At 36.0% G+C, this 16,055-nt stretch overlaps 1 protein-coding gene across 1 annotated transcript; it reads left to right on the top strand.

The window, feature by feature from the left end:
• The first annotated feature begins 1,882 nt into the window (after positions 1 to 1,882).
• On the top strand, positions 1,883 to 2,891 carry LOC149848345 (putative pentatricopeptide repeat-containing protein At3g49142). Its single transcript, XM_090004109.1, has 2 exons — positions 1,883 to 2,204; positions 2,476 to 2,891. Exons 1-2 carry the CDS (start codon positions 1,883 to 1,885, stop codon positions 2,889 to 2,891), a joined length of 738 nt encoding a protein of 245 aa, XP_089860235.1.
• The last annotated feature ends 13,164 nt before the right edge of the window (positions 2,892 to 16,055 follow it).

Genomic DNA, 16,055 nt, shown 5'->3' with positions numbered 1-16,055 from the left:
AAATAATAAATAGATTTTTTTAAATATCATTAGCATCTAATGTTAATGACATGATAAAAATAAGATTTTTTACAAACAACAATATTAAAGGTATATAGAGCTTGCAAAAAGGTTAAAAATCAAGAAAATCCACAAAATTCAACCATTGTTTAAAAATACAACACATACACAACAACCTCTTGTATCAATGAAGGTAGAGTAACATGGATGTTCGACAATTTTTTCACATACTAGAAAATTAATGAATTCAGCAAATTTTTCTACATACCAAAAAATTAATGAATTCATAAAGTTTTTCCACAAACCAAAAAATAAAAAAATAGACTAATGATAATGACATTGTAAAGGAAGGATTCTTCACAAAAGAAACAGGGCTTGCAAAAAAACTAAAAGCCAATAAAAAATTTAAAAAACCAAACTCGGCATCCTAGTAAAGCCACAATATTAAAATAAAAGGAGAGAGCGACCCATCAAAAGTTTTTTTGTGGAAAGAAGAAGCCACCACCAACACCATTGATTCAGCCTTTTTTTTAAACCTTCTAGTTAGCTTCTGCTCCGTATCATCTTAATCGTCAAGAACCCTTGCATAGAGAGAGAGAGAGATTAGGGGTTGGTTGTAGATTCTTGCATCATCCTGCTGTAAATTCATGTTGCAAGAGAAAATTATTAGGAGTCGATTTGTAGAGGGTAATGGCGTTGAGAGTGTCGTTAATGGAGAGAGAGAGAGAGAGAGAGAGAGAGAGAGAGAGAGAGAGAGAGAGACCCTCTACAACCCAAAATGACATCACAGAGATTAGAGAGAGAGAGAGTACAACCCAAAATGACATCACAGAGATTTACATTCAAAACTTAACCGTTGACGGAAAAGTTAAAAAGTTGAAGGAACAGTTGTACGCTACGTAGCATTCATCCAAAATGCAAAACAGACGGCCACGATGTTTGCATGGGCAAAAAGCTCATGTTTAGCATGACCTGATCTGCTTCCCTCCTGCGAGGTAATTAGGTAAACCCGAGTGGGTTTACTGACACTCGAACCCTTACGGAGCCCACTAGTTAAAATAAAAGCACCTGCCATCTGCACTAGCCCTCTACCATGTTTTCCCTCATAGATGAACGACCCTTAACATGGGCATCAAGTACTGTCCATCTTTGAGATGGACGACTCTTGTTGAACCAAGCACGCTGATGCTCTGCGTAGGATCCTCTACACAAAATGGGTTTTGATTTCTTCCAACCCTTGACCCATCGCCGGTAACAATGCAAAATGTTCGACGAAATGCCTCGAAGAAATCTTCTATCACCAGCCACGCTGTTTTCCATTCTCAGAAGTTGCGGCTCTCACGAATCGTTGGTGAGAGGGAAGGTCGCTCACGTGCAGATTCTGGTTGGTGGGCTTCTTCCGGACGTGGTTTTATCGACGGATCTTTTGCTGATGTACTCAAGATGCCAGTGTTTAGGAGAGGCGCGCAAAGTGTTCGACGATATGTCCCGCAGAAATCTGCATTCGTGGAACATCATGATTGATTCTTACGCGCAGAATTCACTGTGGAGTGAAGCTCTATATGCATCTTTAATGAGTTTCGGAAGATGGGTTTTCACCCAGATCACTACAAAATCCCATGCATTCTCAAGGCGTGATCTGGAATGAATGATTTGTTGGCGGGCAGGAAGCTTCATGATTGTGTGATTGTATCTGGATATCACGACAATGTAGCCGTCGGTAGTGGGCTTGTGGATGCAAGATGTGAAAGTTTATTTGACGCTCGACAAGTGTTTGTTGAAATGTCTCACAGGGATGTTGCTTGGAACGTAGTTATTTCTGGGTTTGAGAGAGCTGGGTATGGGAATGAAGCTTTGAGGATGTTTTGTGAAATGCAGAGAGATGGGGGTGAGAATGGATGTGATGACTGTTCCAAGCATACTGGCCTCGTGTGGGCAAGAAGGAGAACTGAGAGTTGGTAAAGGAGTCCATGGAAGTGCTCTGAAGCTTGTGTTCTTTCCAAACATTGTAGTTGGTAATGCCTTGATCGATATGTATGCAAAATGTGGGTGCTTGCATGAGGCACACCAAGTTTTTGTTGAGATGCCCTGGAGGAATGTGGTCACTTGGACATCATTGATTTCGTGCTATGGGATTCATGGGAAAGGGAAAGGGAAAGGGAAAGGGAAAGAAACCTTGTTATTTGATGAGATGGTTGCTTGTGGTATTGCACCCAATTATAGAACCTTCACTGCTGTTCTTACTTGTTGCAGTCATGCAGGCCTGTTGGATTAGGGTCGAAGAATTTTCAATATCATGAGCCATGACTATGGGGTGGATCCGTGTGTGGAGCATTATGCTTGTATGATGGACCTCTTAGGTCGGCATGAGCTACTTGATGAAGGTTTAACATTCATCCAGGTTATGCCTTTGGCCCCAACTGCAACCGTATGGGGAAGCCTTGTTGAGTTCTTGTAGAACATATAATAATGTAGAGATTGGAGAAATTGCTGCAAACGCACTTTTTGAGTTGGAAGCAAGAAATTCAAGCAACTATGTAGTGTTAGCTAGAATATATGCATCTGTAAGCAGATGGGATTGTGTTTCCAAGATGAGATCAAGAATGAGAGAATTAGGATTAGTAAAAGAGCCAGGTTACGGTTGGTTATCCAATAGAGTGCATTGGTTTGTTCAAGGTGATGCTTCACATCCAAAGACAAAGGTCATATATGAAGTATTAGATGGGATGTCCCAAGTGATGATGATGGTGTTGGTGGATGAGTATGGTTGTAGCAGAATTACAGCAGTAGTTGAAGCTTTAATTCCATCATGGAATTATGAAGCAGAGCTTGACTGTGGACTAAATTCTAGGGCTGGGAGGAGGTACAGGGTGACTTGTTTCCTTGAATGACGGAAATCGGTCAAATTTCTAAGTAAATGAACTAATAATCCCAGTGATACTCAGTTCCATAACTGCATCAGATGTGGAGGCAAGTTGGTTCAGTTCTCAAGCTAGATAAATGTATGACCGAATTGGTCAATTTTCTAAAAGCCCAACCTTTTTGTCACTGATTCTTTTAGCATCACTGCTACATTCAGGTTGATAATTTCTTGTGGCCTCTCCAAATTGCCTTAAAGATCATGATATCATCAAAATGGATACCTGGCTAGTAGTTTGAAGAGAACAGCCATTTCATATTCACCTGAAGGTTCTATGTGAAAATCCATGAATATTGGTACAATGTTCCAATTTACACAATTCAATGAAACAGTGTATTCATGTCTTCCTCGATGATGGCAATACTAGAGTATGACTGCTTTGGAAGTCCCCAATCTCATCTCCTGCTGAGGCAGTTCAATGACCATTTAACTTGCAGGATCCATTAAAGCTTCCTCGAACATTGCAAACCATAAATTGTACGCATATTTACTGCTTAATACATATAAATACTCGTTGCATGAGACTCGTTGATTCATAAATGTGTGCTTTTAACCTGTTGGATGGTTTGGATCTACGTTGAACCTATGCATGTTCAGCTCCACATTGGACCACACAGGACAAACCAACAAGATCATTATTGATATTCCCCCCCCCCCCTTCTTTTTCAAACATGGAAGAAAAATAGAAGACTTCCCTAATAGATGGCTGAACTGCACACTTTTGAAGTCTGATTTATGTGCATGATTTCCTTCATAAAAAAATAGAAGATTTATGTGCATGACAAATTGAATGAACACACTTCCAAAGAATGGCAAGTCATAGAAACACTTTATGTTTCTTATTACAAATAAGGAGCAATACCAAAAACAGTAGAGGGTACGAGATTATTGGCATCCACGAGTTTTTTTTTTGTCTTTTTCTAGAATTTAATCAGCCCTTGTACTGAAGATGCAGCAGACCATGATTATGTGAAGAAGAAGAAGGCTCCTCATGTGTGATGATCGAACCTTCACTAGTTTCACAAACTTTCTCATCCTTCATTATTTTCTCTTCAATCTTGATGTCCTCCTCCATGGATAACACAACAGTTTCCTCACCATGGTGGCCAGGTACTACAGCTTCCTGGATCCTTAAGTGCTCCTCCATGCTGATTATCTCCGACTTCTCCACCTTCTTCGTCTTTTTGATGAAGCAGCATAGAGCAAGAGACAGGAATGCAAGGAAGAAGAGCCCTCCCAACGACACAAACACCACTATTATGACAGTGGAATGGTGTGCAGGAGTAGTAGGTGAAGGTGGTGGTGGTGGTGGTGGTGGGAAGGCATGCGATGGTGGTGGTGGGAAGGCATGCGATGGTGGTGGTGGTGGTGGAAAGGCATGCGATGGTGGTGGTGGAAAGATATGAGGCGGTGGTGGTTGGAGGAAATGAGTTGGTGGTGGTGGTGCTTTTGATGCGGGTGAGTATGGAGGTGGGTGAGTGTAGCCATGAGGTAGTGGTACCTGTGGAGGTGGAAAAAGGGGAGTTGGTGGTGGAGAGAAAGTGGGGAAATGATAAGGTTGGAAGAGAGCCATGGTGAAGAAGGAATGAGTATTTCAGTATTTGGTGTGATGAGAGAAGCATCTGCAAGGAGGGGATATTTATACATGGATTCTACTTAGATTGCTGGTTTGAATCTTTACTCACATGGCAAGATTTTGATGGGGTCATGGTTGCATTGTAATGCACTTCTTAGTGTTTTCAACTGTTTGCTTTGGTACCTGGGCAAGTAATACCCATATCAACAAGTAAAAGAATACAAAATCATAACTTTGTTATCAACAGGCGAATACATTAATCTGTTGGTATTTGGTCTTACAGACAAAGATTCCAAAAACTACAAGATGATTCCACGAACACTGATCCCATCATTTGAAATAGGATGGGACAAGTCAATATTTTCATTGATCCTTGATGTTCGCAGAAGCTTCTTTTTTATTAAAGAGAACAAAAAATATTATTAACATAGTAAAATAGTAATACAGATCAAATCAGACAGAGGGTTGTAACCAGATATCACGTTCCCTTAACAAACAGGTGGAATCAGGAAACAGATCCCATCATTTGAAATAGGATGGGTAGATGCTACCCATCCTATTTCAAATGATGGGATCTGTTTCCTGTTTGCCAAGGGAACGTGATATCTGGTTATAACCTCTAAGGGAGGGTGGTGTGTCTCCCCCGAAGACGACAGTTAGCCACAGTGCGTGTTCAGGGGTCCCAATGAGCACCATGTATATAAGAACATGTGGCTCGTATTCCCGTGTGTGTCGGCATCACTTAGCATTAGAGTTCGGTGTGGTTGCAAAGACTTAAGTACCCTTTCCTGCTATTCTCTCCATGAAACGATGGTTCGAGAAAATGACAAAAATGTTCTCCATTCAAAAAAAAAGAAATAACTGTTCGAGAAAAGGATAAAAATATCCTCCATCCAGAAAGTTGAGGATGATGTTAACTCTTCAAAGTCCAAACATTTCATTTTCGCCCTAAGCAGTAAACTTTTGCACCATCTGTTGTAACATGAGCTCCCTTTGACGACACAAACTTTGCCACCAGAGTAGCAACCTTTGTCGTCGTCTTGAGTCGAGGTTTCCGCCTTGGTTTTTAGCTTGTGTTACAATACATTGTTCCCTTCTCGTTCCTACCTTGTGTTACAAAACATTCCCGGGTTCATGATCGACTGGTTCGATCATTGGTGGGCGTCATAGGGCATTTGTCGGCCATCTCTTTTTACAGTCTTCTCTATTTTTTCGTTGTCGTTAGGCATTATGAAAGAAAACAATGATGCACAAACATTCCAACAAGTGCCATTATGGCATCGTGAGTACATTTCCATGTCATCATGTTATCATTGAAGAACGTATGTCATCGTGAGTGCCATTAAATCATTGTTTTGTTATTGCAGGTGGTTCTTGTTCTTTCGATGGTTGAAAACTTAACGATATTTGTAAGACGCTGGGACCTATTGACAAGAATGCTTGTTTACAGATGCGAGGAAGGGCCTCTACCCCATCTGGTATCATTCATTCACTCAGTATATGCAATGTATTGCAAATCGCGGTTGTAGTAACATACTACCGATTTGTGAGATATTGTTTTGTTTGTTAATATCGATTTGTAAGCTATTATGCTGAATTGTTGTATCGATTTGTAATATATTATGCGATATGTATATCGATTTGTAAGATATTATGTGTTTTCTAGTATCTATTTGTAAGATATTTGCAGAAAGACTTTTAAAACATGTGCGTGCAGAAATACATTGTTACGCGCTTGCAGTGGCAATTTTCGTATTCAAATCGCTGCTCATTTAGAGATTTTTATTGAAATCGCTTCACAACATCGTAGATATAATTAAATCGCTATCGTCAACACACATATATCACAGATCGTTTCTTTTATTGGCATGGTAAGTAACAACTTGATGCATAGTATAAGCAAATAACAAATTGTTGTTGCTTTTATACTGTGATTCATTCAATCGTTTCTTTGACTTGCTTAACCTTATCGGTATCCGTTGTTATATGCATCCTGAATAAATCATAGTAAATATATGCGTTTGCTAACGCAAATTGATATCTTGCTTATAATTGTGGTGAGCTTATCATCTGGTTGTAATGAAGATGATCTATCTCAATCATTTGAAAGATATGGAGAAGTGAACATCTGTACTAATGACGTACCTGAAGAAGTGAACATGTGCACTAATGACACATGCATGTTGCAGATTTGACATCGAAAAGTGAAGAAACATGTATGCATGAGAAAGGCGTCAAGGGAGTTACTTGAAAATGTGCAGTTAATTCACCATCAGTTCATTGTAGCTCATGAAGACCAGTCGAAGAAAATGACAACGAACAACGGAGGTAAAAATCATGCTTCCCTTGACACTCTTGAGAAGTTGCACCGAAGCGTAAACATCATCTTCAATAAGTCAGGAGTGAATGATGTAGATTATGATGAAAAAATTTACCTAGCGAAGTGTATCAAAAAGAAACCTGCCTCTGATCGCAGTCGTCGAAGGACAAAGGGTGGACTAAAATTGGTTCGCAAGAAAAGGTCTAAGAAACAACCAACCTATAAGCAAAAGCAATCAAGCCCTTCACATGAACAAGTATGTAAGATATTATATTGCTTCCCATGTAAATTGCATTTTGTGAAGCAATATCTAACTTGTATAATTTTCAACATGCAACAATACCCTACAAACGTAATTTTCAACATGCATCAATACCCTATGGACGTAATTTCTAATAATATAACCTTCAATCCTTCCGACCAGTTTTTCTAGAATGATAGTTTCAGTTTTACAAGTCTTTTGGTATGTAATCAATGTTGGGAGGATGTATGCATTTCTTCTGAAACTTAATGTAGTTCTTATATTGTTCTGTTTCATGACAGACTCAGATCAATTCAAAAATGAGCTATGGAACATAGAAATCACGTGTGAATTCTGTTTAAGTCTTACCATAAAGTTAGTTGTCATGCCTCTTTGCATGACCTAATTTCCACATTGTCAGATATGTTAAGAGTTTAACAAAACAGGAGGTGAATATGCTTATACACTGGATGATCTTATTAAGAAAGAGTTTTTGGATGAAGCCATTTTCATGAATCGTGAGCCACAAAAATAGAATTGTATCTTTCACATGTATTAAAGATATAACTTTGCTTAATAATGTATCTTTTACATGTATAAATCCTTGTAATATGTATCATTCACATGTATAAATCGTATTTAGTGAAAATCGGGAATTATATGTGAACTCAGTATTTATACAATTAGTGAAAATTGTTTTCTCATCTAGCCTTCACATATACAAATCGTTATATATAAATTGTATCGTTCATATTGTATAGGAGGGCCTCTACAACATCCGGTATTGTCCGAGAAAAATTCATTCACAAACAAAGCCACACGATGTACAAACTTAGTAAAGAACAAATCACGGATAATTCAACAATATAAATCAATGTAACTTTATAAATACAAATCGATTTCGTTCACAAAGACATATCGTTGTCGTGGTAACTTCATAAATACAAATCGATTTTCCAGTCCTGGGTAATTAACGGGAATGGTTTACAACTGATGTCATTTATAATCGATAACTTTAAAACTACAAATCGATGTCATTTACAACCGCAATCATTTACCAAAAAACCTAGTCTTTTTTACCTGACCACAATGGTTTGGCTTAGATAAAACACATGACCATCATCATCAACAAAACAGATATCATCACCAATAGGTAATTAACGGGATGTCTAATTGTATAAAAAAAAAGATATGTCTTTGTTTGTCTATGTGAACGATATTGATATGTAATATAGCGATTTACTCATAATGTTTTGCAACTGTTAATTGGATTTGTACTTTACCAAGACTACACATCGTGTTGATGCCTATACATATGCGTAAAACCTTGCAAAATATAAAACCCTAATATAAATCAATATATAAAACCCTACCCTACCCGACCCATTGTCCAGGTCTAAAACCCTAATCTATTTAACCTCTCTTTCTCTTTCTTTTCTGTAGCAACGCGACTTCTTCTTCTTCTTTCTCCTCCGCCTTCTTCTTCTTCTTCTTCCTTGTAATTTTCTTTCTTCTTTCTTCTTCTGTGTTCCTTCTACTTGTGCTTGATAGATAAGGGGGGGGGGGTGATGCAGATGCCCATCTATTTTATCTATTCCTACTGTCGGACCCTACATTGTTCACAAACCATACTTCACAGTTTAAAAAATATCTGCCTAATCTTCGATATACTTCATGACAAATACGTAGGGTGAGTGATCTATCATGTAGCCCCTCGGCTCTTTCAAGGGAACAATTTCTGTCCTTTGAAACTTATTGTCAAGAGCGCACCAATGCTAGAGTCTCTAAGAATCGGCCTCAGTCCGAGGAAAATGGTGTAGTGGGATGCCATTACTAACGAGCTCATTTTCTTGCAGAGGATGTATCCTCAGCACAGAAGGATGTGACGATGAATGATACAAATATTTTGGTGATCTCTTCTGTAAAAATTTGAGTCTCTAAAAGATATATATGTGTTCGACGGAATTGTCCTCCCATAGATATTATAACTAAATACTAATATTTTTTCTATATGAATGTAGTTATAAATCATGTAAATCATGTAAATCATGTGGATTTGTAGTTACGAAGTTACAGCGAGAATGATATGTCTTTGTTTGTATTTATGAACGAAATTGATTTATATTTAAGAATTTAACTCATTTTGTATCGTTGAAGTAAAACCCAAAATCCTTAAACCCTCAATCCCAATCGCCCGTAAAAGCGATTAGAAAATTTCATTGACATAGACATTGCCCATAAAAGCAAATCACGATAGCACGTAGCCTTTATATGTCATTATATTAAACTAACTTTCTACAAACCATTTAAGGAGTTTAATCTATGATGATTATTTATCATCATTATTCACATGAAAAGCAAAACTGAATTGTGTTTACACTTTTCTTATGCATATCACTTTATCAATGCAAATCACCACATATCAAACACATGTATTATTTCTTAGGATAAAACACAAGTCTTTTAATCAATTTGATATGAATTATATCCAAACTCAATATGAGATTCTTTTTTCATCTCATTATAATGATTATGTCAAAGGTTATAAACTCAATTTTAAGACTCTTGACATATCAAATGAACACATAAACTTTTAGATCCATATATATATATATATATCTAAGAATAAGTTTATTAGATTCAATTCATATCCAAATCCGACTTTAAGTCAAACAAAATAGGCATCAAGTTTATTTAAAAACCAATCATATATCATATAGAATTTGACTATCATCTAAATTTAGATGATTTTCATCTAAGTTGAATAGATATAATAGTGTATTCAGACATAGAACATATCTACTTGGTTATGCATTCGATTATGGGTCTTGCAAGTTTTGACTATAGTCTAAATCCATGTTATTGGCATACTCATTCCAATAGATTCATATGGGTCATATGTAAAATTTGCTTGAGATGTTATCATCAAGTTTAAAATTTGAACTTTATCTAAGATTAGAAAGCTCAAGCAAAAACATGTGTTTCCTAAGATTTGACTATAATTCAAATTCATTATATAATGAATCCAAAAATATCCAACACCAAACTATTCAGACACATTACATAATTTTGTAACAAATCATATACCATTTATAAATCATAACTCTCAAGGTAATTTTTAAATCTCATTATGCTATACAAGTACAAAGTTAAGCAATTATATGGATCCAACTTGATTATATATCAAGTTCATTCATATGCTTAATTACAAGTCATTATGATTCAACTGTAGTCCAAATCATAATTTTCACATGCTTAGGATAAAAACTTATCCAATTTTTTTATAGTTAAACTGAGGTTAGGCAAACCCATACCAGTAAATTAATTTCTTTGAAAAAGAGAAAATTATAACTTTGTAAAAAATTATCAAAGTGTAATTGGGTGCCAATCTGGGGGCCTATCCTTCCATGATTGGTTTAGTCCCTCCCCTTGCCAATTTAGCAAGAAACCTACTCAAAAAATCAGGTTTACACAATATAAATCTAACCTGTATGCTTTCAAAACTATAGAGTTTTTCTATGATCGACATTGGAACGGTGTAGCTGCAAGCTCGCCCTTCTGGGGTCTACTGGATCACCTTAGCCACGTCCACTCTACCAATTTCTAAGACCACACTTTCTGTTATTCTAATTTACTGTATAATGTCCATCCACGCATTCTATTCCTTGTCTGCAATCACCCCCTCTTTGCTAAAGCACCAAGCTTGTTGTATATTCCCTTCGTGTGTACTCTATGTGTATCCTACATGTCATTTGTTGGTGTTGGTGTATACAGTATTGATATTGAGCTTTGTCCACCTCTTGGGTGGTGGGTCCCAATTATGCAAGTGTCTCCATCGATTAGCCATGACGTGATCAGATTGATGAAGTATTCTCATGACATGCTCTCTTACAGTTTTGGTGATCTCCTCCACTAGACATTGCTTAGACATAATTTTTTTTATCAAAAATCTTTGCATTCAGTGTCATCCATAGACTCCAAATGATAATGTGAAATGTTATATCCCAACTACATTTCACCTCTTTTTCTTTGATTTTTCTTCTAAACCACCTTGCACAATCATTTTTAATATTTGTCCCTGGGTTCCACCTATCTCCAAAATATGATGCAATTATTTTCTAGACTAGTTCCACCCATGGGTAGCACAAAAAGAGATGCTCTTCATATTCTTCATTTGCTTCACATAGACCACATCTACTGGGCATAAGGCGGTTGAGTTTTTTTAACCCTGCTTAAATGAGGAGTCTTTCATCAAGCGCTAGCCTTAAGGCAATCACTGCCTGTAGAGGTGTCTTGCTCTTCCCAACTTTCTAAAATATGCCATCATATTGCCATTTGTCTATAATGCTTTCCCAAACATTTTGCATTGCGAACCCATTCGACGCATTTCAAGAGAATGTGTCCCTCATCCTAGGCTGCCATGTATGATCCTCCACTTTCTGCAATATAAGTGGAGGCATCCACACTCATAGATCAATGCTTTTTATATTGGGAGATGTAATTGGTCTGCGAGTGTCGTAGAGCACCTCCTAAGAATTATTAGGCAACTATAAAAAAACTTAGGCCCTTGTCCATCTAGGGGTCAAATCAAACTTATCTAGTTTTATCTTATTCATATCCACCATAAAAAACTGGACTAAACTGAATTCATGTATCAATAAATTCTAAGCATGAAATACCAATAAAGCATATCCAACAAAACATGTAGTGTCAATAAACATGAAGCATTCCTGGATCTCATACTATCAATATGGATCCATATCTAACATAATACTCTTTTGATCCAATAAATTTTGGGCCAAGATTATCCAAAGTACATAGGAAAGTAAAACATCTCATAATTCCATTATGTTTATCCAGATCCATCTTCAACTTGGATCATAAAAAAATATATTGCATGAGTTTGAGCTAACTTTTTAATTTTTAAATTCATATAGACAAATATATGAGATCTAACTCATTCAGTCAATATTAATTATCACCAACTTGAGCCAACCAACATAATCAAAATTAATTATCATTGATTTAAACCAACCAATATGTATGGTTAAGAGTAGGGGTGTCAATAGGTCGAGTTTAGTTCAAACCTAGGTAGAACCAAACTTGAGCCCAATTTTTGGGTATGGTATCAGGTCCGAACCCGAGTCTAATCAGGTCCATATAAGAGAAACCATACGCGGACCCGATAAGAACTACATGAACCAAACCCGGTAAAATAATATTTGTTATCATTTTTATATTGAAAAATTACAGGTCTTAATCGAAACTATACCTGGGTCTGGTATAAAATTTCACAAACTATACCAGATTTATGTATTAATCGAACCTTCAGGTCTGGACCTAGGTCTTAATCGGGTCTTATTATTTATCACCATACCTGGACCCTATAGGGTTTGGCTCGGGTAAACCAGACCCGTTGACACCCTTAGTTAAGAGGGATTGACCACTACTATAGCTCATTTAGTTTAAGTCAAGAAGATCTAATCTTTAAAAATTGGATTATATCTAGTCCAACATGATCAAACTGGTTTAACTGGATCAAACTGCCTTAACTAGGTCGATTCAAATCCAATTCGATTTGATTGCATCTAATCTAGTTCATATAACCTCAAACAATCCATTAAGGCTCATCCAGATTGAATCATCACAACGAATCTAAGAAAACTGCCCTAATGCAGATCTAATCACAATAAGCACGATTGCGCCTCATTCAAATCAATTTTATATCAAATCTATCAGGTTTGAACTAATATGATGAATCCAAAATGATTCAATATGAAATTCATGACTCGAATAAGTCTGATCAGATCTTCTAAGTCCAAACACATCCTATAGATCCAACTTGGTATTCATATATCCAAACAAGGTTCAAAAGATTTGATATAATCTAACATTGGACTAAAAAAAACAATTTGTCATGTTCAAAACTTAGTCATCAAGTTTCACATGGCCTCCTGATTTAAATAGATCTAATACAATTCATCATAATTAGTATAATTTAGTTACTAATATAATCCAATGAATTTGATTATGTCTAATTTTAGATCAATATATACAAACCAATCCAAAATACATTATTTGATCCAAAATGACTTAATCAATTGAATTCCAATTTGGTGATACAAGTTCAATGGATGATTACCCAAGTTGTTCATTAGAACTAGCTCAATTACATATATGTTGTATTTACAATACATCTCATTAATCCATTAAACATGATAGAAATCATGTCAAGACCAAATGCATTATCATAACATGGTATAAGCAAAAACTTTCAATACATAATCATGTATAAGCACCTATTCAAAATATCGAACTGACACATGTTGAATCATATATAACATAATATGAATTTGATTATAATGGATCTCAATAACTGTTTTGGGTCTAGGTAATCACGTATATGAACCCAAATATGATAAGATCCATACCCATAACCAATTATATTTTAATTTGTATGATGGTCATACCAAAACCAAGATTATTATGTTTGTTATTTGCCTAAACATAGAGAAATATTAGGATTAAATATTTATCAACTAGTAATTTTTAATTTATTCTACAAAAATAAATAAATTTAAACTTTTGTATCACTACTCTAGTTTAGGCATGCAATAGTAAATCTAAGTGCACATATGTTCACATAAAACATTCTTTTTCATGCAATTTTGGCAAAGTAAAGCACTTAGGTGGTTTTCTGAAAATATAATCACTTTTATGTAAAAACATAAAGGTTAAGAGATAGGTTTGAACAAAACACAAATTATAATTACCATTTTGTAATTTTTTTGGTTAATAAAAAATGATCATACCCTTTTCTATAATATAAAAAAAATAAGAATCCCTTTTGAGCAAATAATATAGATAGAAACCTCAAACTATAAATACAGAGGCTTTTAGAGTTAAACAGAAAGTTACATGCACCTTTTTGTAATCTTCAAAAAACCAAGAAGTTGGTTTCTGAAAAACAACAAATAGAAAACCAGTTATTGCAAAAATTCAGGATATAGGTTTGTTTCTGAAAATATAAAAAATAGGACCTCTTGTTTTGATTTTTTTAGAAGACTCTAAAAGAAATATCAACAATATTAAGGACTAATATTATAAAGGCAATTATAAAATTAAAATATAAAAATTTTAAGAAAATGAAAGAAGGGTCTTGACCCTTCTTCCTACTCAAGCCGAACCATAAGGGGGTCCCTTGTGATGATGTCCCGCCAGTCCCTTCTGAAGATTCAATCACTCACGGGAAGGCTCTCGATAGGTCCCCTTCAAAGCTTCTGTTGAAGGGTTTGAGAAAGAGGGAAGCATGTTTTCCAGCAAAACCAAGTTCTCCAGCGATGCTCAGGCCAGACTACACAGAGAATGACCTGCCCCTCTTCTCTTCTTCCTTTGTAAACAAGGGTTTTCCCTCTTTTCGAGTAACCAACCACCATCGTACTGGCGGTGGTTTTCGGTGACTATGGAAAGTGCTATAAAGGTTCTAATTTCATCGGCAACTGACAATGAATTCAACAACTATCATTTTTTCAGTGATATAAAAATAATAAATTTTTATTGTATTCGGATACTAATCACACTCCCTATGCTTTTATAGTGAGGAGTGGAAGAAATCTGTCGGGTGCACTCCAACAGCAAACCCTTTGGTAAAAGAATCTTCGGCATCGCCCCTCTCAAAATGAGTAAGTCCTTGAGGAACGATCTCCTTTTCGGCTTTTCACACAAATAGAATTTGCTCTCTTTTTCATTGTTTGTTAAAAAAATAAGGATTTACAGACTTGTTTCGCTAAAATATCCTTTTGATTTCACCAATGTGCACGCACCAAGCACTGATCGAGTGCCAATAGGGTCAACCGAACGAGGGTTCTGATACCAAAGTTAGTTCTAGGACACTTGTGAAAGAGCGAACCCAAGGTTGAACGTGAGTTGTTATGCATGGAATTGCCAAGGATTATTCTTTGGATCACAACCTCTTCGCTTTCAGGTATTTTTTGTAAATCCCAGAAAACCAGTAACTTGATTTCAAGAATTCTGTAACTTAATTCTTGTATCCACTGTATATCCGGCCCCTTGAGCCCTTCTTAAAGGGTGCAACCGTTGTAGTGGGCCTCCCAACGGTTGTCTTATGGTCACATCCTTATACCAAAGACCAAATCATGCTTCCACCAGATCTCTAGTAAAAAATAGAGATTGAACAAATGTGCAAAGCACTAAACTCGCTAGATTTATAATATATATAGTCACTAGAATATGAGAACTAGAAAAATGGGCATTTTCAACACTTTGTTTTTTTTTTTTCAAATCCAACCATGTGGATGTGCTTGGCATGATGAATTTACTAGGAATCAACCATTGGATCATAAAAAATGTGATTTTTGAATGCTTGAATGTTTATGAAGATTATGAGCCATTGATTTTAAAGCCTTAAAAAATCTCATTTATGCATCAAAATCAGATGATTCAAGAGCGGGATCTTATAAAATCAAGAATGTAGATCACACCCACATGGTTAGATTCAAGAGAAAAGAATAAAAAATCATAAAAATCATGGTTCATACATTAGTTCTCATATTTCCAGTTCTCATATTCTAGTGACAATATATTATAAAGTTGCTTGATTTATAAATTGAACACTATCCATTTCTACTTATGTTACATCTAACACAAATCAAAATTGTAAAAAAGATCTATCGCCCTTTTCGACCTATAAATTAATCTCAAGTTAGGGGTACAAACGGATCAGATTAATTTGGGGTCTGATCTCCGATATGGATCCTGAAAATGAGACCTGGATAAGGAACTTGTTATCGGATTCTAATTTCTTTAGTTGAATTATTTTTGGATTTGAATTTTATTCAAATCAAATTAATGGTTTTGCCGAATTTGTGAATTCTGATCAAATTTGATCTATATGCAAATTTTAACATGTAAAACTTTCTGGTTCAAGGAGGTTAAGGAAACTGTTCTCATATTCAGTCCTCATTTTACCCGATCCAAT

Source organism: Nuphar pumila, chromosome 1, assembly GCF_984573655.1.
Source record: "Nuphar pumila chromosome 1, dmNupPumi1.hap1.1, whole genome shotgun sequence".
NCBI lineage: Eukaryota > Viridiplantae > Streptophyta > Magnoliopsida > Nymphaeales > Nymphaeaceae > Nuphar > Nuphar pumila.
This window is presented reverse-complemented; position numbering and strand designations above follow the sequence as displayed.